This window comes from Melanotaenia boesemani, chromosome 23, assembly GCF_017639745.1.
Source record: "Melanotaenia boesemani isolate fMelBoe1 chromosome 23, fMelBoe1.pri, whole genome shotgun sequence".
Taxonomy (NCBI): Eukaryota; Metazoa; Chordata; class Actinopteri; order Atheriniformes; family Melanotaeniidae; genus Melanotaenia; species Melanotaenia boesemani.
The window spans coordinates 25,372,055-25,399,955 of NC_055704.1; the positions used below are offsets into that span (position 1 = coordinate 25,372,055).

A 27,901-nucleotide genomic window follows, 5' to 3' on the forward strand; every position below is an offset into this window, starting at 1 on the left:
GTAAAAACTGGACTAAAATATTGAAAGAGTTAAGAAACGTAAGCAAAGAAAACAGGAAAAATAGTCAGATTGAAACTTAAAGTAGTAGAAAGTGGCAGGAGTTCAGAATGTTGCAGATGATGGAGAGGAGGAAGAGGTCGCTGATTGGCTCTGCACATACATGGCCCACTCAAATATTTTAGGGAATCGTCTGCAGCAGACATTACTCACAACCTGCAAAAATCACCCAGTTACTGGAAACTACTCCTCTATTTCTGCATCAGCATGTTGTTAAAAAGCCTCTCTCCATTACCCTGTAGATGTCAGAGGATGGTCGATAACTCCGGATACAACATGCAGCAATGGCAACAAAGAAATTAGGCTGCTGATTTAAGTAAATAATTGCATCTGAATGTTAAGCATGTTATGTATTACAATTTATAGACTACCCAAGCCTCCCTTCTCTTTTATTTAGGAATTTCCTGATCTTTTATCTACCATACATTTTAAATACAACAAAATTTTATTAACTGGTTTAATTTGAACATCAATAACAACTTTGTAGACCTTTTAGACAGAGGACACAACCTGGACCTGGTCCTAACCTATGACCTGTCCTCTGGTGTGTCTTCTGTTGTTGACCTGGCTGTGTCAGACCACTACTGTGCATTTTTTAATGTCACCAGTTTTATCCATCAGGAGGCCCCGGTGAGAACTGTGAGGAAACAATATATAACTCCTCGAGCGGCTGCAAATTTTATTGACATTTTAAACCAAACTCCTGCTCAGATTGTACCTGCATTGTGTGATTTTATTGTAGATAAGTTTAACAGCAAACTGAAGTCAGCCATCAACTGCTCCACTTAAAACAATAATTATACAATCTAAACTCACACCATCATGGAGACATGAAGAAATCAGAAACCTCAAAAGAAATTGCTGAAGAGCAGAGAAGAATTTAGGAAATCTTATCAGAGAAAACACTGGACAGTTTTGTCCTGGTTGAAGTGTGAGCTTTTAGACATGATGAATTACTCTAACGGGGGTCTTCCCATCCGCCTGTAAAACAGCCGTGGTCAGGCCCCTTCTGAAGAAGTTAATTTAGACCCAAATATTCTTGATAACTACTGACCTGTATCCAACTTGCCCTTTTTAATTAAAAGTTGAGAAAAAGTTGTTTTTATTCAGTTTCACAAGTTTTTGAATGAACACAATATTTTAGAAAAATATAAATCTGGTTTTAGGGTAAACCACAGTTCCAAGATGCCCTTTTAAAGATTGTTATATTCTCCAGGTGTGACTTGGACTCACAGAAACTTTCTGTTCTGGTTCTATTGGATCTTAGTAGTCTTATGTGATACAGCAGATCACCAAATTTTATTAGACATACTCAGAAGTCTGGTGGGCCTTTCAAGTACTGGTTTAAAATGGTTTTATTCCTATCTCTCTAATCAACAGTTTTTTGTAAGTATGGATACCTGCGCCTCAGGAATTCATAAAATAAGATGTGGGGTCCCCCAAGGTTCAATTTCAGGCCCAATGCTTTTTAGTTTGTACATGTTGCCTCTTAGGGATGTCATCAGGAGACATGGCATTGATTTCCACAGCTATGCTGATGACACACAGCTTTACATCGCTGTGTCTCCTGATGACCTGGAGCCAGTTGACGTCCTTTTATACAGTATTTTAGATGCTAAGACATGGATGGCAGAGAATTTCCTACAGCTCAACTTGGAAAAAACTGAAGTTTTAATTATAGGTCCTGAAGGCAAGTATGAGATCATTTTACATTTCTATTTCTATTTCTATTATCTAAATAACTGTTAATTCCCCACACTGGAACGTTATTCCTTGCATTTTAGCTATTTTATTTTAGCTTTTTTCTTTCTGTTTTCACTTAATTTCTGCAGAGATTGTTGATGCTTTTAAAGAGAATCTCAAGACCTTTTTAATTTAGCTTTTAACTGACTTGTCATCTTACCTTGTTTAGGCTACTTAATTTCATTATTTTTTATTTTTATTTTTATTTTATTTTACTTGTTCATGTACTTATTTATTTAAAAAAAAACAACTGTTTTTGTAATTTTCTCAATTCTGTTTTTTATGACTTTGTTTTACAAAGCACATTGTTTTTATAAGCTCCTTTAGTTAAACTTTCATACTTGTTATTCTTATTTGTTCTTATTGGTTTTGGGTTTATTTAGTTTTTTTTACTTTTAACATTTTAACTCCAGTGTTTTCCCCATGGGACCCTCCACACTGGGACCATTGCCATGGTCATTGTGGCTCTTGGTGTGGACGGATCCCTAAGATATCATTTCCTCACAGTAGTGTCAAGCCAGGTTATATTCGTATTATGTTAAGGGAAGGGGGATTGCTTTGGGTGTGAGTGTATGTGTGTGAGAGAGAGTAGGTGTGGAATTTTATTTGCTGTTTTATATTCTTTTCTGTTTGCAAACATTACTTTTGTGTGCATTTGTTCTACTTACGTATGAAAAGCTTTATAAATAAAATTTGATTTGATCTGATTTAAAAGTAGACCTTTTTCCCATCCATCTGTTTTCAATTTCCTCACCACTGCATTATCTATAAGATGCTGTGCATGTCTCAGTACAATCTAATTAAAGGAGAACAGATGCTGAGGTGGGATTAGTCTCATGAGTCTTGCTGTATGTCTTCATTAAATCTTGTTGTAACTAACAAATATTTCTCTGGCTTTGTCAGTGAAATAAGTGCCATTCTTCAAAGTCAAGTGTTCCGTTCCACAAAGATCTAAGATGGTATGTAACAATACTATGATTGCAAATATCATAGAAAATAAACTTAACCTTATAGTTGGATGATTATTTTGGTGAATATTTAGTACAATAATGCTTTTATATCTTATGTATGAGAAACTTTTTCCCATGCCTCTTTTCTGTTGCATTTTTAGCAAATCAGACAAGCATACCATTGATTTTGACCGTGCACTGTGGCTGATCAGCAAAGAAACACAAGAAGATATTATCAGAGGAAGAGATGGAAAAAGCGACAGAGCAAGAGATAAGACTGTCTTTTACTGGCTGGAGAGATCTCACAGTATAGGTCGGATGCAAGATGGATCCAAAATTAGCCATCGATAAGGAAAATCTGTTCTGATAGATTTAACTTATAATGCTTCATGGTAACTTTTTCATCCCACAATCGTCTGCCTAAACTTGTGTTCAGCTAAGTGCTTTATGATAGTTTCACTTTAGCATAAAATCTAAATGCCATGAGTTGTCTAGAGTAGATTTGTTTCTGCTTTATTCAGACTTTAAAGGCTAAAATCTGTGTTCAAGAAAAACTTTTAGTAACAAAAATTCTCAGATTAAAGAAGCAAATCAATGAGAAAAGTCAGAAAGTTTATAAAGCAACCCGATCTCCCAGAAATACGCCACAAATGATGTGTTGATGAATGCGAAGATGTCATTGCATCTGTCCATTGACACAAAACTTCAGATGCACAAAAGCCATTATCACATGTAAATCATATGTTTTCTTCTGTAGAAACCCAATTCCCAACCATGTCCATATGCGTATGATAATATGGAGAGTATGAACAGACATCACATGTATCTTATTATCACTAAATCTGATCAGGAGTATAATTTGATTAGTTCATCAACCACAGGCATTAAACATAGCAAACAGGGGGATGGCGTGATAAGGCAACACAGGCTTCTTTTTTTTGGAAATGTACCCTTTAAATGTCATGCTCTGAGTTATGCTCATAAATGAATGTACTTGTTGAAATAAAGTTTGCTTCTCTTACTGTTGGGTCCTTGCCTGCCATTTGGCATTCTTCTATTTTGCTTGTAGATGCAGGCCAAAACACCTGGTGGTCAAAAACAGACATAACCCACAGTGAACAAAAACAACCAGACAGCACATGATATGCTCATCAGGTTCTATATTCTATAAACAAAGAGAAGTCCCAGAGAAATAGTAGAAAATGAACACAGAGGATGTTCTAAAAGTTTATTTTTCCATAGAAATCCAGCTTCAGTGATTACAACCAGCTATACTCTGCAGAAAATGTGCTTTCAAACCAGAGAAAGGGGTTTAAAGGTCTAACTCAGTGACTACATCATGTAATTTACTGGGAATAAACAAACGCGGTGCAGCACTCTCTGCAGGAGCTTTCCCATCTGTTTATGCACTTTATGTCTGCCAATTACATAAAAGATAATTTCTTCACCGCATTCAGAATTACTGACAAGAGAGCTGAGGTGGTTTAATGGCCCTTCTGGGAAACCCTAAATTTGTACTGATCATAGCGAATGTAAGTTAATTTGCATCTCATTACAGAGGTTTTAAAAAAAACATATATCACAGCAGTATTGCAGAAGAAGAAATAAATGTTCTATAACTATAACCATCTCCTGACCTTAAGTGTGCCATGGGTGATGTTGTTGATGTCCATGGAGAGAACATGGTCTTTGCAGCCCACATACATCCTGTCCTGGTCTTCATCCATATGCAGGATCCTGTAGTCCATGGCCTTTTCTGATAGGTTGTAGTATTCAAAAGACAGAGAGGTCTGCAGGTCTGAGAGGCACAGAGGAGAAAATGCTAAAGAAAACATACAGATAAGCCGTTCCACACTGAATAAAGCGTCTCTTATTTCTGCTCAGTTAATAACAAACACAAGGACAAAATTTAACTGCTATTCTTTAAACTGTTCTCAGATGGAAAGACTATTTGCAGAGGTCCTAAAGACGATTTGTAGCTACGACACAGTCTGCACATACAATAGTACAACAGAAGGCTGATAGAAATTTAAAAGCGACCCTTTTTGTTCAGTCAGGACTAAGTAGTGCACTTCATCACCTCTGTGTGCTGGAGACGCATGCAGCGAGGGGAATAGCTGGTTTGCACACGGCCGTAGTCATGACCACTTAAGGTGATTCCCAGACAAGATAAAGTCTAAGTTTACAGATTAACTTAAGACCAAGACCAAACAGGCTTTAAGCCAAGTTGAGACGGAAGCCAATGAAATGAAGCAGTGCCGTTCATATACCTCAAACTACTTAGTTTAAGTCAACCGTGATCATTCTGATCATTCAGTGCAGGTCTTAGAATATGGAGAGGTTTAAAATGTGATAGGAAAGCAGGAATCAACTGATTTACTGGACAGAAAGGATCACCTCAGATCATGAATCAAGACATTTAGTGTTTTGAATTTGTCACATTTGATCTTAACTACACAATTATTTTGGCCTAAAACATTCATGAAAATAATCTGATCACAACATCAATAGAAAACATGACAAAAACCCTTAGTACATGAATTTCTCCGCTTCAGTAAAACCAGTTTGTGTTGCATTATACATCGTTAGAAAGTCTGACAAGTACCCTTTACAACGAGGTTTTACATTTTAATGTTCAGGAGTTGTGGTTCATCATGTCACAGTGATGCTGCTCTATGGAAAACAATGACGGAATACTTCCACCTCACAGTTTACAACTACGGATTGTTGCACTATTAGGTGTTGGATATGGACTTAAACACACTTGGAATTAATTTCTTTCTTTCTTTATTTATTTTTTGTCAGAAACGGTCTCTGTTGTTACCAAGAAAAAAGTTTTGACTATTAAAATTTAGACTCTGACATATCAGTTATCAATGAAACTTTATTTATATAGAACTTTTCATACAAAAGTAACTCACTTAAAACAAAGCAACCAGGTGCAAATACAAAGAAACACGATTTAGAACAAAGAGCATAACAAGGTGCATAAAAAGCAGCTGCTCCAAGCTTGAAAGACAAATGCAAATCAGCACAAAAACGACAAATTAAATGCAACAGTAAAAAGATTTAAAAGAAGCTACATGATCTCTTACATGATGGGTTAATGCCATTTGAAGCCAATCACACAATAATTCATTGGTAAAAATGTATAGTTTTACTTTTCTTTTTATTATTTTAATCGAACAGCAATTCTGACTCCAGATCATGTAAAACAGCAAATAAACAAGGCGTATAAAAAATCTTCCTGCAAAGTCTTTTCTATTCATTAGATTGTTCACACAGACGGAGTAAACATCCTCAGACAGTTATTTTCAGCCTATTTACTGCAGATAGAGATTTTCACCAGTACCATCAAAGGGCTGCACTGTTGAAGCCAAACTCATGCATATTTATCACTTTTTCAATCTGCAGAGGTTGGGGGGGGATGTAGACCCACACCCTCCATTTCCTTCCCTGTATTGACCCTCTGAGTCCGCTTTGTATCCCTTCTACTCATCAACAAACAGGTTGTCCTGCACTTTGCTTCAATCCCTCGGGCTAAAGTCACATTTCCATTATTGTTTGGCATATGCTTTTGAGGCCTTTTATCTACATGGAAAGTGGCTTTTTGTGGCACCCCCTCGCTCTCATCACAGCCTGTTTTTTTGGTTCATTCGCCATGTAAAGCCTGAAGTGTTTAACTTTCCATAAAGACAAATTAACCACTTTGGGGATGGCCAAGTTTCCCACGACTCTTCACTCTCCTCTTCAGCTGCATTAACTTAAACTGCTTCACATCTCGAGGTGAGAGGAGAGTTTTTTAAGGCTGTATTGTCCAGAGTGAGAGCATCTGCTTCTACATAGTGTGGAACATGCATGTAGATGAAGCAGAGACTAAATTAAAAGTGAAGACTTTTCAAGCAGATTAGAAACTGGGCAAGAAACGGCTGCAATAAGGATAAGCATCGCCGATAGCATCAGTGATCACAAAGAAATATTAACCTGCAGAGGCTGAAGATATTACATCACTGAGAGTTCTTGCCATCAACCCTAAAACCTTCACTAACAACTAATAAAAATACATCGTTCTGCCAAGATGATAAGCTCTTCGATTTAATACTAAAAATTTGACAGGAAGTTATTGGATGAGATTTATGGTAACCTCATTATAGCCCTTTAAGGTTTTTGTTATTTTTCCGGGGAATAAAACAGCTGATTACGATGTCAATGTCTCAGAAAATCTAAACAAGAAAACCCATAAAAAGCACCTTCTTCTCCTTCATGGTGGATTGTAAAAGCAGCATAATGTCCCACAACATAGTAGAGACCGGCACCGCATTTTGCTTCCTCTGGTTTGGAAGCTCACCAGAGAGAAGAAAATACTGTTTACATGTTTAACTGGGGGAAAATGACTGAGCTTTACAACCCAGTTCCCAAAAAGTTGGGAGGCTGTGAAAAATGTGAATAAAAACAGTATGCAATGATTTGCAAATCTCATAAACTCATATTTTATTCCCAGAAGAACATAAACAACATATTATTTGTTAAAACTGAAACATTTTAACAGACAGTGATTTCTGGAAGTGTTTCTGAGCCAAAGACTACGAGCATCCAGTTTTAACTTTCAGTCTTGTCCCATGCACACAGAGATTCCTCCTGATTCTTTTCATTAATGATATCTTAGATGTTGGGATCTTGAAAGTCTTAGCTACCTTGTACAAGGAACATTTATTTGAACCTTGAACCTGACCTTTTGCCAATTAATATTACAAATGCTCCTCCAGGTATTTTTTATTATTATTATTATTTACTTTTTTAGCCTTTTGATGCCCCAGTTCCAACTTTTTAGAGACGTGTTTCTGCCATCAGATTCACTATCAGCTATATTTTCCATCACATGAAAAGGCAGTAACCACTGACCCTAAACAGGTCCCTCACTCCATTAGAGACGTTTGGTCATATTTAAAACCCAGTCAAATGTTTGGACAAAAGGTTTGAGTAGACGTGACCAAACTTCTTTGTGCGTCATGATGTTTCATAATGAAAAATGCATTTCAAGATCTGGCAATGACATGTTGTCCTTCTGTGGACTGAAAGGTCCAGAATGATCTGTGATTGCTAAACCTGTATCTTTAGCCCTCATTTACTCTCTAGAAACAGAAACAGCTGATGGTTCTTGTGATCAATCATGTTTGTTGCAGAGCTGATTGCACTGGCCATGAACTCTGCTCTAAAAAAAAAAGCCCCTCAAGCAGTGTAAGAAAGAAAAACCTGTTTTGGGAAAGTGGAGAAAATTTCTTGGAATTTCATTGTTTTCATTAAAAAAATTAAATCTATAACTTCTGAACTGACATAAAATGCTGATGTTAACTTGACTAATGAGCTTAAGTTGAGCTACTTTTTAAAACTGATATAAAAGTGACATATTCTCCATATGAAAACTACAAAACGGTAAACAGCAACTCTGGGTTTCCCAGCTACTGTTAATAAACTTAATTTGGATAAACTAGCTACTTGGAGATTAAAGCTAACCCTCTGTTGAAAACATGGCATTAAGTCACATTTCCATATTTTAAAACATATAATTTTTCTAACTTTTCATAGTGACAGTAGCTCAAACAGCAGTAAACTAATAGTTTAGCTTCCAACGGCCCATCATTAGCATTTCAAGCTGTTAGCATATTAGCTAAACTGGTGTAATTTTTCTATATGACTTTTTTTTTTGAAAATAAGGATTTCTGAGAATTTCAAGAGGAGACCATTAATGCAAAATAAAACAATACTCTTGTTCTTTCTGGCCAAACCCCTCCTGGACAATCCACAAGGGGCAGAAATTGTTCCAGGGGGTGTGGTCAGGGTGAAATCAGTGCTCAACATTATGGTGAACTTTGAATTGTTTTCACAGTGGGGAGAAATAGAAGACTTTCATGTTCCCATGTGAGGGTGGAAGGCCAGCAAAGCCTGGTGCTATGATGACACGCAGCAGGGTGTGTCACATGGATCCAGCTTACTTACTGAGACACAAACTGAAACCCTCTGGAGTCCACATGCTGGATCTGGTCTCTGGCCTGCACTGCTGCAGACCAGCATTTAAAGTTTCACTTGCCAGATGGTGCACCTGCTCCAAACAGCCGAGGTTTTTCAGGACGTCTAAAGAGACCCAGTGTTTACAGAATCTGTGATTGTATCATGAGGTGGACTAATCTGGCCAGGTGTGGCGTCCAACATCATTCTCTTAAATCATCTAACAATTGTGTTTGACAGGGCTAACGTTCAGCTCTCATAATATGACGTCAGAGATTTTATCAAAGCAAAAAAACAAAAGCTGGAGTACAGCTATGTGGTTTATATCTGTGGGTTGGACCACATGTAGCTCATTAGATATGTGTTTATGTGCATTCCCCATGGCTGAGATCACAGAGAGGGAAGACTACTGAGTGACACATCATAACCGAGGCATTGTTGAGAATCTTAATGTGTTTTTTAAGTGTAGCTGCACCGTTCTTTCTATGCTAAGATGGTGAATTTACAGGTTTTTGGGGATGGTACAGAGATCAATCAGAAGAAGATGAAGCAGTGAGAGTGATGAAATGACTCATTTTGTTTTTCATTTACCATCATTGGAGAGAGCCTTGAAAAGAATGAAGAAAGAAGAAGAACACAAGCATGTGCATGACAGCTTGTGGATTTTCTATTATGTATGTGAGCAGGTGGGCCTTGGACCTCCCTGTGGACCTCACAGCGATCTTCTGAGTCCTACCTTTGACTTTGAGCTTTGACCCATGATGCCCCATTGGTTGGTTGGCAGACCAGTCGTGCTATAATCCCATCAGATCAATGCTGTGGACGGTGGAGTGGAAAGGCCAGTGTGGTGGCTGGGGGAGCTGAGAGTTTCTCTTTAAGTGTGTTAAGTGACCAAGTGGAAGCAGCACAAAAGCCTTTTGTTTAGTGAAGAAACTCCATAGGTCATTCAATATTAAACAACAGATTGCTTTCTCTGCAGCAGATCACATGTGCAGAAAACATTCCTCGCATGTTGGTTTATCTCAGCTGGCATTGTGCAGGAGACAGGGTACATGTCACCAGCCCATCACAAGACAAGCAACCATGCACACGCTCACTCACTGCTAACCACTGCTAACCACTGCTAACCACTGCTAACCACTGCTAACCACGGCTAACCACTGCTAACCACGGCTAACCACTGCTAACCACTGCTAACCACGGCACCATGAAGAGAAATAAGAACAAATTAGATGTTGAAACTGAAACATTTCACCATTTCATGGAAAATATTAAAGAGAAAAAGTTGGAACAAAAGGCTGGAAAAGTAATTAGTACACATAATTAAAAGGAAAAAATGTTTTTGTCGAGCATTTGACAACTAATTAGGTAAATTAGGTGAAACAGATCAGCAGCATGACTGGTATAAAAGGAACGTTTCATAGCTCCCCAGTCTGAGACTGAATGTCTGAAAATTGTGGTGGAATATAAAAAGATTCAGAGAATTAGAAGGAATCTCTGTGTACATGGAACAAAACTGAAGATCAATACTAAAGATCTTCAGATCCCTCGTTGCATCAAAAACAGGCAAAATTCTCTTCTGGAAACGAAACCATTTGAAATGAACTAAATAACAGATTGGCTTTTTACTTTTTCTGTAATAAGTCATCAGAAAAGAAGGAATCCTTTATGTTTCAAAGCCACCAGCACAACCAGTGTGTTGCAGTAAATTTACTGTATGGATCTAAACCCAGTCACCCACTTTTCATAAAAGAGGTTCTGTTGCATTGCTTTCATTAAAATACAAGTTTATTAGTTCAAGTTTATAACACTATAAGATATAAGATACCCTTCTGTCAAAAAAGATCAGTTGTGCAAAACTAAGTTTCTCATTTTTTTAATAACATCCAATTAAAATGTTGTGGTAAAGCTACCTTAAAAAATCAGGAATGCTCTGATTTATCCAAACCAAATTTGGTACAATGAACCCCATTTTAATTAAATTCAGTTCAGCTTTATTTGTACAGTGATAATTTACAACAAACTAATCTCAAGGCACTACAGACACGGGCCAATACAAAACACTTTACTCTGGTCCAATTATAATCCCATTAAAACAAAGAAATTCACACAAACAACATTAAACAAATTCAAAATAACTGGGTTTGTACAATCTATCAGCATCTAACCCTCCATCATGTGCTCTCAGTGAGGAGGAAAATCTTCCTTTAAACAGGCAGGAAAACCTGCAGCGGAGCCAGAACCACCTCCATCTACCAGAAGCATTTTAAGGAGGCTTTAACATGAGGCAGCATATTGACAGGAAACGTGCGTAGTTTGCTGTAATGATGTTGGTTCATGGCCTAGAAAGGGATCTGCTCCTTTTCTGTTTAATTCTTGCACCACTGTGAATTATTTTCTTCATTTTGACATTTAAGAACCAAACTGCTGAACACGTTAACAGTGTCTCTGATATTAACAGATGTGAACACACACACACACACACACATCCTGCAGGGCGAACATGTCAGCTCTTCTGATCCATGTTTTAGAAAGCAGACTTTTATTTGTTTAGTTGTCACCAGTGTTGTGCTACTTACTGTAAAAAGTAACTAGTTACAGTTACTAGTTACTTTATTCAAAAAGTGACTCAGTTACTTTGTTGATTACTTACACCAAAAAGTAATATGTTACTGTTAAAAGTAACTTTTTAGTTACTTTCGTAAAAGAACATTCTTCAACTTCTCCCATTAGTACGAAATATAAAACAAATCAAGCACAAAGTCAGGCCAGCAGGTTATTTAAAAAAAGAAATAGAAATAAAAAGTAATATACCATCTTTCTCCTGCTCTTTATATATTTATATATTTTATTTACATATTTCTTTAGTTATTCGCAGGCCTTGTCATGGTCTCTCTGCCAAGTGAAGTTTTTCTAGGGATAGAAGGATCTGGGGTCGATACTTTGATACCAGCCAGTCAAAATATCGGATTCAATACTTTTTTAAGTATCGAGATACCACTTTGCTGATACAAAACGTGCCATTTGTTTTCACTTCTGAGAGTTTTAGGCCAGGGATCCTCAAGGCCCACTGTCCTGCAGACACTCCATGTTTCCCTGCTTCAGCACACCTGACTGAAATTAATGGCGTATTAACAGACTTGTGCAGAACTTGTCAGAGAACCATTTAATTTAAATCAGGTGTGTTGCGGCAGACAAACATCTACGACCTGCAGGGTAGTGGGCTTTGAAGACCAGGGTTGGAGAAGCCCAGCCGCAGCACGTTCCCTCTGTCACATGATCATGGCAGCCAATCAGCTGTCTTCATGATGCTGCTGCTGTTTGTGACGTGAGGTTATGTTTTGATATTTTCCTGGTTTAATTAAGGTTTTTGCACATTATGTTTTATTATATTTATCATATTACTCTTGCATGTATATATAAATACATATTTTATTTTCTATTTAATACATTTGAATAATCCTAAAATAATCTGTAGTTTAATTATTTTATCATTTTAAAAAGATTTACTCATCAGTACATACATTTTTTGCCAGTTGCCGGTTCAATCCCAGCCCGGACAGATCATGTCAAGGTGTCCCTGAGCAAGACACCGAACCCCTAATTGCTCCTGATGGGTCGTGGTTGAGCGCCTTGCATGGCAGCTTCCGCCATCAGTGTGTGAATGTGTGTGTGTGAATGGGTGAATGTGATGTATGATGTAAAGTGCTTTGAGATTCATTCCAGGTACAGAAAAGTGCTGTATAAATACAGACCATTTACCATCATTCATATTTCATACTGCCCTTTAAATAAATATTAATACACTGTGAACAATCATGATTTTCCTTTAAGGGCCAAGAAGTATCGATATCAGAAATAATGAAAAAGTTCCATAAACTAACGGTGTCGTATCAACAGGAAACGGTAACCAAGGAAACAGGGCTGTGAGCACTAGTTCCTGAAAAAAAGGACTGTTGCGTTAACATTTCCCGCTCTGCATCCAGGGTTTTGCTTTGTGGACAGCTGTGGGAGACTCAGGAGGGCTTCACAAAGGAAGCAGAGGAAGCCTCAACCTGCAACTGACGATATTTACAAGCAACTTCACAGAAAAATAAGCCCAACAAGCAGACTTTGCAACACCCTCCATGTGGTGCTGCATCGTCGCTGTAAACAGGAAGAAGCTCACAACTGCTGGCCAGAATGTAGTAATTTAGCAAGTAACAGAGTAACACACCATAGGTAACTGAGTTACTTTATTTAAAGAGTAATGCATTAAAGTATAGTTTCTGACAAAAGTAATAGTGTTACTGGTAACGAGCTACTACCCAATACTGGTTGTCACCACGGCCTGGCAGAAAGTAACTTAGAGGCAAATAAACTGTGACCATGGTGGGACTTAATTCATCTTTCTATAAGCTCTACAGGAACTGATTGTTCACGGGCACGTTACAGTATTATATCCCAGAAAGGCATGGCTTTCCACATCCCACAGAGGTTTTAAAAATGGGCATCCTCTTTTAAGTGACTGTGGTGAAAAGCAGAGTAGAAATAGCAAAAAATGTGTGTGACATAAAGGAACTTGTAGCGCCTGCTTATATGGCAGCAATTAAAGTGCAGCAGAGACTGCAGTTCTCACTTCTCATTATACACTACAGCCAGGACTGGAAAAATGCTGCAGCCACAACGACGCTCCTCTCAGGTTCTCAGTCTTTTCTCACAAACTTTGCCCCCAAAATTACTTCCATGATCGAATAACTGGGTTTTAATGCGCCAGTAAACAACGGAGCCATGGTTTTAGTTTGGGATGTCAATACAAGGAGCGGTTTGTTGAAATGCGGTATTGTCAAAAACGAGTTTCCAGTGGCTGGAAAATATGTGGGATCTTTATGAGAGACGCAACTGTAGTTCTGGAGGTTTTAGGAGCTGGTGCCAACTGCCTGAACTGGTATCACTCCATCAGCTACGGGAGTCTTCCTGCAGTGTGAAGGGGATAGAAATGGAAGAACTCTAAAAGACACTGCATTGTTATTTTTTATCTAAACACAAGTCTTACCTTGTGAAATTCCACTGGTGGATGCTTTTCTCCCTACATGATGAGGTGATACAATCAGCAGGGAGCAACAATATAGGATTATTTTGCCAGGACATAGGATTAGTCTTTGTAGTGCAGGGATTAAAAGCTTTCATGGTATTTGGAGGTTTTTTTTTATTTTTTTTTTTATCAATACCAGTGTCTGAACCAAAGCCAACATATCCTTGCACCTAATTAAAAACACTCCAGGATGGGACTGTGAGCCAATTACAAACAAACCTTAGTGTCTCCAAATGCAAATCAACCCTCATCAATTGGCTTCCTACCTGAAAGGCCAGCATGCATACATTAACTCCATGCTAATGAGGATGGCTCCCCATTTAATTCAAGGAGAACCTACTCTGTGGTTGTCAGGGGGAGCTGGTGGGAGGACCCCAATCACCCATCTCAATAAATATTGAAGCCGGAGCTTATCTGACTTCAAACCTGCTGCCAAATACCGTTGCTCTTAGCCTGGACAATGCTAAGAGCGCTTGAGTTCACTTCTGGATGGTTGCACTTACCTAATACATTGCAGACCAACCCACACATACTAGGCCAGTAAAAAACTTTGTCTTGGCAACTGACAAGCGACCCATGGAGATAAAAAAAGGCTGTGGTCAGAACATTCAGCCATACAGTCTTTTTATGCAGTATGATGTGATCACTTGCGCAGCATAAATATGGCAGAGGAGAAGTTAAGGTGTCGATCGAGAGGACGAAGACCACCCAAGACGTCTCGCACTGGCTGACAGAGTCGTCCGATTGTCTGTCCAACAGGCATACTCTACATTCCCAGGCTGTCTACTCTCTGCACTTAAAATGCAAACAGCATGCATAAATGTACTTCACTGCAACACAGAAGTCGGACTGGGCTCTGACAGCGAGGACTTTTGATCTGCCCTGTCTCATTAATTTCCTGATTGTTGTCTGTTGCCAATTATCTGTAACCAGACATTTCTAATGGAAGTCATATGGCTGCATGGAATTACATGATTCCCATGCGCTGCCTTCTTCCTAAAGCAGACACTGTGTCTAAATATGACACGTGAGACGCGCAGACTGATGTTTTTCAGCACTAAAGTCAGGGCGGGTCTCAGCGCATGCCTGACCTGTGAAGGTGATGGTTAATATTCCCAGTAAGATTTGAAACTTGAGATTACAAACAGCTCAATTTTGCTCCCCCTTCAGCCGAGTAGTTTGTGTTCCCAGCGCCCCAATTAGCACCTGACCTTCCCTTTACATGCCACTGACAGTCGAACCAACTCACACCATCAGCCACCGTCCTTTTAGCCTGTGACCTCTCACCTGCAAACATCAGGAGCCTCTAGTTGCCTCATAGTCCCTGGCAGACAGTAAATCTTCATGATTTTACTGTGAGGGAGGCTGTCGTAGAGGCTGTCAGGGTGCGGGGTGGCTTGCAGGAGACATGGGTCAGAGAAATTTCAGTGCTGATGTGTTTACTGGTCATGGAAGACACCCAAAGGGAAATGCACAACCAGGTGGAGCTCCTATTTTCTTTTAGTGTTTTCCCAATGAAGGACTGTTTTCTTTTCTATTTTATTATAAGATTTTGACCTATAAAGGTCCATAACCTGAAAGATTAATTTATGGTGTAGTGCTAAATAAGTCAAATGAATCAAATATTCAAGGCTCCATTTTCTATTTGACTTGGATGTTAGAGCTGTCTCTGATGGTGAGTGAAGGTCAGGATTCGCTGCAAGGTCAACAATGACTTGAGCACCTACCACACCTGGCTGAGAACTCAACACTTGCTTAAAGAAAAACCACTTAAAACCAAAAATGTTTCCAAAAATGGAAACGGGAATCTGTGTGTGTGGCTGATAGAACACCCTGATATGACAGCAATTATTGTGCAGTTCAAAAGTCTATATCACACATTACACAACGGAGGCAGACATGCAAACATAAATGAAAAGAGAGTTTGTGCTGATGTCAAACCCCTGACTCCATCTGTTCCTGAGGAGATGCTGCCTGGTCTGAGCAGATAACCATCGATTTTCTTTCAACAAGTTGCAGGGTCAGAATATTAAAACCTTCAATAAGCCGGCAAGGTCAGAGACAGGAATGGCTTAACACAGCGAGAAACTGACTGATGGAGGAACTGTCAGTCTCAAGCTGCAACTCCATTAACTTCATTAACATTTACCTCTTTTCATCAACCATCATGCACCACTAATTTACAGCTATTTGTAGCATGTCTGCACGTGGCTGCAGACAGCTTTGACAGGCCTGTGTAACAACAGCATCCCTGACTTTACGTCATAGGCTTCGTTATTAGATGCTAATGTGCAGCTGTAATGAAAAACAGAGGCAGGAAGCTGTCCCTTGTTAGCAAAGAATTAACATAATGGTGCAGACAAAACCATCCTCCAGGGCTGCTTGTCAGCGTTACCCTTTGACTCTTTGATCTTTGATTGACCCCAAAAAACCAGGCACACAATTACTCATCCAGATTTGGTCTCCAGGTGATTTTTATGTCTAAAGGTAATAAACTCTATTAATGAGAAAGAATGCTTATTTTAAGCATTTAACCTCACACAGAACAGGCAATGAAACCCACTTTGTGCTGAGGTCATCTTGGCATTCAAAGGAGTCTGTAGACTGTTTTATGACCACATGCAGGTTACAAAACTGGAAAACCAACAACCATGCAGTGGAAAGTTTGCCTCTGAAATGCAGTGACTTAACCAGAAATTTTTAATGTGATGGGCAAGAGGTTAGTGTGAGGTGGCCGATCAAGATCAGTAAGTACAATACCAAGCAGGATCATTGTAAACTTTGGTTAGAATCAGTGTGTGACATTCAGGGATTCTTGGGTGTCTGGAAACCCTTAAAAAACAGATTTGAGCCCTTTCCAATGTGAAAAATAGAACTCTGTTTACAGATTTTATAGAATATACAAGATAGGAACTGTGCAATATGAGTAAAGTTTAAAGCCTTTCTGTCCTCTGCAAGATAAAGAACTTTTTGAAATACCAGTTAGGTCTTTTTTAGAGTAAAAAGAGAAACGATCAACCCAAATGCAGCCGTTTTTTATAGCTGCTGGAATCTACTGGTGGCTCGGCTTTTAAGGGTGCATCCATACTGGGCCAGGGACTCGACTGGGTGGGGAAAAATGTTCGCACCTTCAATTAATTTGTGTTTACACTACTCACTAGGGGGCGGTATCCTCCAAAACTATGCCGACCAAGAAAAAGGAAGAAAACCTGGCTCTTTGATTGGCCAGGTCCAAAACCAGCTCGTTCACCACAAGTAAACAGAGCATTTATTCAGTCTTTACTTTGCTGTTTGAATCCAATGCGGTTTCTATTAGAATCTGTCCAGTATGGGACGCAAGAGAGGCAGCGAGATATCCGACATGTTCTGCTACGCCACGTTTTACATCTTTGGTTCACTGGACAGTCCGTTTGCTTTCACACTGTCAGTGAACCACACCAGAGTTCACTTGCAAGTGAACTAAGACCCCTGGTTTTCAAGTGAGTCCGAATGCGTGCTCACACTGCTACAAAAGGGCCAGACCATCTGTGGATGTGGACCAGGGTTCGTTTAAAGAGGACCAAACAGAACCAGTGTGAACGCGCCCACATCCCGTCAAGAAATGCACACATTTTCTCAGATTTAGTGACATACACACACTCCTACATCTAGTTAACATTCTGAACAGACACAAAGCGACTCTACATGAACAATATCATTATGAATTATGGGGGTGACCAGAAATAGAAATGAGTCATGAAGGGGAACCGGTACATAAGCTCCCACACCTGGTTCCTGATCTTCATGCCTGGTTCCGTTCAGGGCTGTGAACCATCTGGCTCATACCAGAGCAGAAGAGCACTCATTAAACTGCAGACATCATTTTAATCAATCTCTCTGACAGGATTTGTGTGCAAAAATCTCCATTAACCCCAAAAAGCCCATTTAGGCCCACTCGCTCTCAAATAAACATCTTTTATGGGTTGACATCCCCACTGTATGTATTTCTAAGCAAATTTTGTGTTGAATATGGAGGTTTGCCAGAACAGGGTGAGACTGTTGATGAGGTTTAATGATCCTAATCGTAAACACAGACCACTGCACCATCTGTCAGCCAGGGGGAAAAATAAGTCGGGTTTTCTGACCCCACAATTCACAGAATGTCATCTTGGCAACAGCAGGAGCAGTAAGCAGTGTATTAAGTGTGCAATTTCAGTGGTCATTTTTTCACTCAGCAGGATATAGAAATACTGTCATACAAGACGTCACGTGTTTGCAACAGGCGTGACACACTGTTATGTTTACACAGTCTTTTAGTACAACTAACCGACCACATCATTTGAGGCTAAACCCAGTAAATGTTTAAAGAGCAAAAAACTGTTAATTAAAAATTAACTGTTAATTTAAATAAATATTTACCTGAAGATATTTATTTAGATTAATTTATTTAAAATATATTATTATAATTTATTTTTAAAATCATTATTACCCCCTACAATTGAGTATTTTTAAAATATTAAATTAAATGAAACTGACCAAAGTCAAGGTATCAACAGTTGCAGGTTTTGATGTATCATTGCTGCAACACACCTGACTCAAACTAATGATTCATTTTCCAGAATATCATAGGCTGTTGGATCCATTTAATTTGGGTCAGGTGTGTTGGAGCAGGGGGACCCTGAAAACCTACATTCCTGCGACCGAGTAAAAAAAGATCTGTTTTCATGTCGTTTTTAACAACTCTTTACATTACCACTGTAGACGCTGATCTAGAAATTGTTTGATTTATTTGCACGGCTGCAGTTTACTTTGTCCTTAAGATGCATTTTCTTTGCATTTCAATCTCATTCTGACTCATTCTGAGGAATGCTGAGAGAACAGAGACATTTAAAGCAACTGAAGGGGAGTAATTATCTTTTATCACACTGGGTATCCCCAAATAGATTTGCTGCCAGGAAAGGCCTGCGTTAATTATCCAGGCAAGAAAGGCACCACTTAAGACTTTATTATTTGGGTTAACTGCATTTTATAATGTTTATTATGTGGTTTTGGTGCTGCATTTCCCTCCAGAACAGTAGAGTAAGCTGAGTAAAGGGGAGAGGAATGTTAAAGACTGCAGCTTCTCCACAGGAAGTGGGGCTATGATGGGAGTCCCGTGAACCTGCCTTACCCCCCGATTGGGTTTCAACAGTAACACAAGAATATTCAAGTCTTCACTGATCCACAGCGCTGGTTTATTTTCTTGGATTAGTTTGTTTCAGCTGAAAATAATGAATCAACCACATCTGAGAGCAAAAGTTTTAAGGAGTAACCTTCCAGACACCCAGCAGGTGTCGAACCACCTGCACCTACTTCCACCTTCGTCCTTCAGTATCACTTTATTCATTTCACTGGTCCCTTCGGCCTGAGCTCAAACTCCTGGAATTCTTCCTTTGGTGAGGACCTCCAGTGTTTGTGAAAGAAAAATGAGCCTCCACCTTTAGAGGCTCCCTACATCTGCAGCTCTTTCCAAGAGTTCACGATAATTTCTGAGTCGAAAGCAAACTTGCATCCACTCATCGCTCCCTGAAGTGTTAAATCAAAGCTGGAATCTAAACTCACACCTGATGTTGGCTCTTAAAGCCTGAATAAACATCCTCATCTCGTTCCCTCTGCTCTTTTCTCATAAATCCCCTCGAAATGTACACACATTTACTTCATCCAACAGATAAGCACTCATTAAAAATGAAGGGCAGAAGCTGCTGAGGAATTTCTGCAATTTGAATACCAAAGTCGATCTCACATTTTCTGCTCCTCCCTGCAGCAAAACAGACACAGTAAGTGAGATGAAGTCCTTTCAGCCACACATTCATTATAACATTACAAACTGATGAAGATGGCTTGAAAATGGATGCGTGTTAGCAGCTAATTTCATTGTTCGTAGATGCAACTGACAGTAAGTTCACCTTCCCAGCCCTCTGCCTCTGTTTTAGGCCTCTGCTGAAAAATGACATACCCATAATGAGAGTAAATCTCTGTAACCACAAGTTCTATTTGAATACTTTTGTAGTCACAGTAAAGGGAGCATAGTGAGATATGTAAAGATGTGTGTATATTAGTATATGTGTTTTACTAGTGAAGAATAAATGGCACAAATAAAAAAAAAGTTTGAGGCTCGCCTAAAATACTTGAAATAATGGAACTTTATTAAATCATTTGTGTTCTATGATTTGACATTTTCTCTGCAGGCCAACTCTGACAAACTGAAGCAGAATAAAATTTTAGTTTAGTACAAATGGTTCATACACCAGTTCAGGTCACGTCTCCAAAATGGACATTTGGGGAGTTTGTCCCCATCTGTGCTCAAATCCCCCGATTAGAGGGCACCAGGCTGAAAAGGTGAAGGCAAGCATGTGTTCACTTCCTGACAGCGGCTTTCATGAACTCTCACAGAGAAAAAAGTCTTTGTTTTCTTGTAGTTTAAAAAAAAGTATTTAATTATTATCTCTGCAAATAATGAGATAAATTATCTTGTTATATCAAGAAAACAATCCCTGTTATCTCAAGCTAACACGATAGGTACACTAAAGGATACTCCATGTCTAGAGATAATCATGTTAAATGAAATGTTCAAACATGGTGTAAATCAGTGTAAAAAAAAAACTGGAACCTTCTCAGATATAACATCACATATTTTCCCAAAAATATTCCTCTTCTGGATGTCCACCAAAGCTTTTTGTTTTTAAACTTAATTTTAAGTTTGATCCCAGCAAGAAAAACAACTTCTATTGAAACCAGCCATTAGCAACGTAGCCTAGCCTGATGACAGCGAGCAGCTTTATTTGCTTCAAACCAATGGAAATGTGACTTATTTATCTTTTAAGTGTCTTTTTGAAAGATAAATTAATCATTTCTACTTTATGTATCCCAGAGGAAATTGTAAAAAGTAATGTTTAGTGCTGGTTTTCCTTGAATTAAGTCTTCAGTTTAGTTTTTTCCCAAGATGACATCATAAAAACAGCTCAGAAAACTTCCCAAAGAAATCCAGTATGATGGCAAAAAAAAAAAAAAAAAAAAAAAAGAAAGCAATCTGAGACAGGATTAAATGACAGATGACAATATTAGACTAAATCTGGGAAGAAACATGACAGAAAAACAGTGAATCTGTCCAGTAAAATACTGCTGGTCCTCCCTAACACGGAAAGCCGAGTGATGGACGGTCTCAGCTGCCCTGTGCTGCCTAATCCACAGTGAGAGGCAGTGAAAGGTGATCAAACGTCTCCTTCAGCTCCCTGCACGCCATCCAGCTGCTATGAAGAGGTTACTGCACCACCCATAACACTTAAGCGACCCCCCTCATCCACAGCGATTCACATACACACCAGTTAAACCTGCCTGACTCCTGGCAACTCTCTCATTCCAGGAACACATCAAATTTTCATAAAAATAATTCTGAGTAAAAAGATTTTAAAAGAAGAAAATCAAACCAGAAGCAGCAGCAATGCCCACGGGCCTGCAGGCGAACAGTGATTAAAGTTTAACTACCAGGGTCGTCACCGTCAGGGCCACCTCCTGTTGAGGTCTGACTCTTGATCAACACTACAGGACAAAGGATGAATGAAGGTTGTATACAAATGGAAATTTAGGACCTGGGGCATGTGACTGTAAAAATACAAGCAAAGCATCCAAATTTCCATGATGATGAAGCCCCAAGCAAAGCTTGATTACCAACCATTTGTGTAGCCTAAGTACAATAAACACATGACAACCATGCAACTGCATCTCAACCATTACAGACCTGAAAATCAGTTTGTTTCTTACCTTCAAAGGAAAGGAAGACTCTTGGCAGAGGCTGAGGAAGGCTTGAGACCCCATTGCAGAGCAAGAAGAAAGCCAGGAAGGAGAACGCCATAACTGACACCAGAGGTGGCCTGGCCAGCCCCTCCGGCCTGCCCATAGCTGCACCACCAGTCACTCCGCCTGTCAGAGGACATCAAAGTTTTGAGCTGGAATTGGTGAATCACCAGGGTTAATCTTTAAAATCTGATATTTCAAATAAACTCTGATTGCGTTGAGTTTTAATTTAATTTAAATATGGTTTCTTTTATAAATGATCAACTTTCCTGAGGTAATCAACTCTTAAAAATACAAAATATCACCAGTATTCAGAGTAAATAATGCTTACATGTTTGAGGGCAGGAGAACCAGATGAAAAGACATGTCCCTTAAATCCCATCACTTACTGTATCCTTGCAAATGTACCTCTCTTAAATATGGATGAGGTAAATATGCACAAAAGAGCTGCAAGAGAAGCACACCCTCATCCTCCTCTTGTTCTCTGCCTTTAACAGGACAAGAGCAGCTCAATTATTGATGGATGCAGGTGCTGTCCTGCCTGGGGGGATTGGGGGGGCACGAACTTCTGCTATGCAAAAAGACTTGGCTGTTTTAACCACACAAGCTGGCAGCTACACCACCTGCGTTGCTCAAAGCCACATCACACAAGTGACCCCAAATTTTTATTTGATTTATTTCTTTATTTTAAAAGGAGGCAGCGTCTCTGATCTCATTGCTTATTGATGTGCAATAAAAAATTGATGGATAGAGATAAAAAAGCTACATGATTGCTATGAAAATTTTAGTTTGGGGTGTAGTGTACAAATAGGCTGAAATGTCTGTGTTTTTGTGCAGTGGAGTGGAGCCTGACTCACACACAGCTGAGGTGGAATGCTCTTGTTCAGGTGCATAAGGTTTAACATATGGAAAACAGAGGAATGAGATCTTTTTGGCTGCACTTGAGAGCAATAAAGCAGCATGGGGCACATCTAAACGGCCCCAGCCGGTGCATTGCAACCCCTCTCCTGCTGCATCATGCACACACACACATGCACAAAACCTCCCCACTGCCACGGCTTAAACCCTAACCTGAAGCAGAGCTCTTGTTCTCTTCATCCTTCAAAGATCTGTGGTGAGTTTCTGCCTTTATCCCAATGCAGTGGAAGTGATTAAGGCTCAGTTCTTTATAAGCGAACTCCATGTCTTTCTCTCTGAATACTGACCGTGAAATGCCACATTTGACCCGTTTAGACCCGTGTCAAAAACAAAGACCGCTGCTTCCTATGAGCACAAGCCAGGCTTCACTGCAACCATATTTATTTTTTCTACTGCTACTGAATTTCGCCAGGTCAGACATCAGACTTGAAGCACATTGTTCTGCTAATCAAGTCCAGCCGCACAGGAATAAAGTAAAAAAACTAGTCTCAAAATTTTCCAGCTGTCTTTCAACTTCAGCATTGCTTCTATTGCTTAGGTGCAAAAGAGTTTGACTCTCCCTTTCCTCATTATTCCATATCTGGGACAACATGAATCCTGGAGTCAAGGGTGACAAAATATTTTGTACCTTTTTGATGAAGTGACCCCTTAAACTATTTTGCGTCATCACTAACACCCCCTCAGAGAGATGGTGATATATGGGGAAGAGTCTCCGGCATGGAAACTCACAGCTGCTAAACTCATCGTCAGGGGAGTCAGTCTGGGACATCCCATGAGGCCACGTTTAGACACTTTGCTTCGCCACACTGAAGGAGATGAATGAGCTCGCTACCACTGTTCCCCACACTCCTGGAGCTCTGTGGAGCCCCCGTGGATGAAAGGGGTCTGCCAATAAAACGGTGCATTACCGTTTGAGTAAAAATAATAAATACTCCAATTAATTTTGTTGGGTACTTTAGCCCAGAAATTCCAGAGCTGGCTTTGACAGGAATCTCTGCTGCAGTAATTAAATGCCTCTGCACACAGGGGGTCAGTGCAGTGGGTGAGCGGAGAGTTTTATTTCCAGTGGGGTGTAATGATAATTGTGTTTATTGTGCTCATTCCTTGGCTGACAGCCTAATGAATGTTCCCTCTTGCCATTGCAGAGGCACTGCTCTAAAGCTAATATTGATAAAAGTGGAAAACGCTCGTGCACTGCCACACAAGCAAGTACACCCCCTCCTGTTTTTGGACTTTCATCTGCTCCCTTAATGCTTTAAACATATTGAACATAATTTAGCCATAACTAATTGATGGAGCGGGTTCTTCCTGTTTGGACTTTTTCTTCCTTTTTTATAAAAGTCTGACTCATCCCTGACTGCAGAGGAAGAATAGAAATCGCAGTAAGAAAACAAGTTGCTTTGTGTCCCGGCTCTAACAGGACTGCATGCGCATACCACACCCTGTCTGTCAGCTGTCAGCGGCTCTGTTGCACCCTCGCTCCATCACACACAGAGGATAGAGTCAACTACTTAAACTTTCACCCAGCCAATTTTAATCTGGGAAAGTCATCTTTATTAAATATGAGGACAAACTGAAATCTCTAGAGCATAATTTGAATAAGTAATTGTTATAAAAGAAGTGATTTTCCTGGGGTATTGACTTAAGGATAACGGAGAAAAGTCATGACTCATAATGGAAAATCATACTGGATTTAAAATAGACTGTGCACACGAAGCATGTTCCAGTATTCTGATGATTTAAGAGAAGCATGAAGTGATTCTATGTCGGTCAAGTTGAGTCACTTCCAGCTACTCTCACTGCTTCTTACTGGCAGGACTTTGCACCTGTTAGTCTGCTGCCCACCAACTCCTCTCTGCATCCACAGTGAGATCTACGCCACTACAAGAAACTACAGCACCCTCACAGACGGGGTTTTATCAGGCTGTGCTGCAGGACTCACCGTCCAGCTGCTTCTTCCAGTCCTGGTTCCAGCTGAAGAAGGCAGATCCACCAAACCAGGCCCAGACCTTATCCCGTCCTTTCTGTAACACTTGTTTCCAGTTTTCTCCAGTGACACCAGAGAGGAAAAATGCAGCTATTCCATCTAAGAGCAGAGCAGACTTGACTGGAAGAGGGAGAGCACAGGAGAGGAGAGGAAAGAGGGAGGAGAACGAAGAGACAGAGCGCCGGTGTCCTATTACACTCTCCACTAAAGTCCCCCTCCTCCTCCTCCTCCCTACCCCTCCTCTTCAGCATCGTCCTCCTTCCCTCCGTTAACTAGACAGCAAACAGATCACTTTAACAGCTCGAAACATCAGAGGTGGAGGAACCTTACCTCATATGGTGAGAGGGTGAAGCCCAAAAGGTCAGACACATCCATCACTCCTGCTGCTTTTAATCTCATTTCCAGTCTAAAAGTGCTCATGTTATGAATGAAATCCTTCACGCTAACATGTGTGTGCCTAGAAAGTTTCCTTTTAAAATTGAGTTCCAAAAAGTGTAAAAAAAAGGGGCTAAAAACATGGAAACATCAGCACAGTCACCAGGAAAATATGTTGAGTGTTTATTGAAACCACAACGCTGCACACTGTCTTCAAGCCTTGTGCAGCTATTTTTTTGCTTTTTGGTGACATGCACAACCACCTTTCACTAATTCTCAAGCAAAAATCTTCTGTAGCCATTAAGCACAGACCTAGGAGAAAAAATTTAGCATAAAATCGTTTTCTTCTTTTATTTGATCTCTTTCTGATGTCTTTCAAAAAGAGGTAATTTCAAGCCATTTCTCCAACATTAAGAAAATCCATAACTGGTTAAAGTTAGGAAACAAAACTCCTTGTTAGGGTAAAAATAATCATCTGGTATTAAATACATGACTTGGACAACCTGCATGTTTCTCATAAACTGTTATGTCATCCTGCAGGTCACATGGCAACGGACGCTCCGCGCTATTTTAGCCGAGGAATGAACATATGATACGTAACGTGCCAGAAACGTGCCAAGAAAACATTTTGGCCACAATACGATGCACCAGTCTAATAGCTAAATTCAGCGTTCTAATGCACGTTTATCAAGTTCACCATTTCACATGGATATCATACCATGCATAACGTGAGAGCGCGTGAGAGTCGGGTGGTACGTAAACTCCCATTGGTTGGTGCACTCAAGGTTCTCTGTGGATAACTTTTGTTGTGAACTCAGGGATCAGTAACTTAGCTTGTTAGCCACCTCCTCTGTAGAAATCGATCTGCTGGGTGTGTACTGCTCTTCCAAGCACACACTATAAAAAGAACTACATGCATTAAGAAAGTAACTCCAGCACTGAGATTTCAAGCTATCTGACATGTATCTGCAGATGTGGTGTGATTATTGTAAGACAAAACCCAATGATCAGCGGTCCTATCGTACAGGACAAAGGTGGCAGTGAGTGACTACATCTCCTTTTGCACCCTGTTGGCCCAGATTTGGGGCTTTTAGTCAGCACTTACTGAACACCATTAGTGACATAAAAATGAAATTTTGCCCTTGGAAAATGCAGATAGTGCCAGCTGGAAACCTTGCTTGGACTTTATAAATTCTAACTTCTCTTTTGTTCTGCCTCCCTGTAGCAGAGAAGGGCTTTGTCGAGATAATGCCCATTTTACTATGGATTGATGGAGATTTAGAGAATCTGATGCATTATTACAAAGAATTGCTGACCTTGAAGGTAAATGCCTAATGTATCATATATGAGACTTCTTGTATCACCATATGGTAAAAACTTTGCCCAAAATCTGATTCTTGGCTTCTGCTACCTGGTGGATGCCTTTAGCACTACAATAATTCTGATATCATACAATAATACACACATTAGTATTGTCATTGTTTTACATTTTTCTCAAAGGCAAATTAACGACTTTACATTTAAAACATTTGAATTTTCTTTCCAGTATTTCTTGGCTCAGGTGTTAAAGGGTTACGTTTATGCAGAAAGTTTTTACTTTCGCTTTCTGTTTGGGTAGTTTTAATAAAATTACTTAAGCTCAGGTGAAGTTCAGGAAAAACTTGGCTTTTCCTGAATCTTCTTTGATAGTAGAGCTGAAAATCGCATAGGATTCATCGTCCTACCAGGTCATTTGAGGACATGCTTGTTGCTTTATCACACCCTCCACTACAGTTAAAAGTTGTTCTTATTTAGCCTTTTTACTAAGACTGTCCTCAATGATTTTAGAGGAACCAGGAGTTTGTTGGCCATGTTTACATGAGTTTTAATTCCCCTTTAATTCAGAATAAAAATTAAATCCTCTTTGTAAACACCTAATTCTCAATGAAAATGACCATTATGAATTAAATCCAAAGTAAGTTATTTTAAATAATTTCTTGTTTAAAACGTTCATTCCGCAAAAAATTAATAAGGCTAGGCGGATCAGTCCAAATATTGATATTATCAATACCAAGGCAAGTATCGATCAATCGATACCAGTGTGATGATATCGATATTTTTCTTACAAAGTGCTTTGAGGGCAAAAAGCCAAAGAACGTGAATGAGAGCCAACCAAACGTAGGTTTCGCTGTGTGTGAAAAAAGGGAATAACAATTATTTAAAATGAGTTATTTTATTTTGTTTCATTGTTGATTTTATTATACTGTTTACAAATAAAAAAGCTTATATTTACATTTTTTTGTTCCATCATTCAGTTTAGTAATAAAAATGTTTTATTTGACAATAATCTTTATTCTGTGTTTGCTCATGATAATAATTATCATCAGTAATTAAAGGCAAAGTCATTAAATTATTTAAATGATGTGAAATTTCAAGCACAAGTATTGGTATCAGCCCCGAGGAAGACCCAGGACACACTGGACGGACTACATCTCTCAGCTGGCCTGGGAACGCCTCGGGATCCCCACGGATGAGCGGGGGAATGTGGCCGGGGAGAGGGAAGTCTGGGTTTCCCCGCGACCCGACTCCGGATAAGCGGCAGAAAATGGATGGATGAAAAGTGTTTTCCATGTAAACTTAATTCGGAATTAAATGGAAACATTAAGGAGGATACTTTAATGACGAATTATTTAATTCTGAATAATTAATTCCAAATTAAAAAATGCCATGCAACCATGGCTATTATTAGATTATAAGATATTATGAGACATCCGTCTCCACCTCCATCTAAGGTTACATCAGTTGCTATTGAATCACCCATTTACCAGTTAAGTGTTTGCTTTTTCTTTCTTTCTTTTTCTTTTTTAACCATTTGTTAGCATGCTAATTCTTGCTAATTCTTGCTAATTCTTGCTAATTCAGATGAGGTCAAAGTTCAGCCAAGGCTGATGGAAGTAATATTTAGTCTGACTGGATTTCTAATGGTAAAAGATTTTTATT

At 39.4% G+C, this 27,901-nt stretch overlaps 1 protein-coding gene across 1 annotated transcript in view; it reads right to left on the minus strand.

The window, feature by feature from the left end:
* sema3c (sema domain, immunoglobulin domain (Ig), short basic domain, secreted, (semaphorin) 3C) overlaps window positions 1–24,668 on the minus strand; it is a 48,655-nt gene extending 23,987 nt beyond the window's left edge. The window contains exons 1-4 of the mRNA XM_041977927.1: window positions 24,503–24,668; window positions 21,610–21,768; window positions 4,388–4,548; window positions 3,773–3,835 (exon numbers count right to left, since the gene is read on the minus strand). Coding sequence (XP_041833861.1) covers window positions 3,773–3,835; window positions 4,388–4,548; window positions 21,610–21,745 — 360 coding nt within the window. The 5' untranslated portion in view covers window positions 21,746–21,768; window positions 24,503–24,668. The remainder of the gene's footprint in view (window positions 1–3,772; window positions 3,836–4,387; window positions 4,549–21,609; window positions 21,769–24,502) is intronic.
* Between the last annotated feature and the right edge of the window lie 3,233 nt (window positions 24,669–27,901).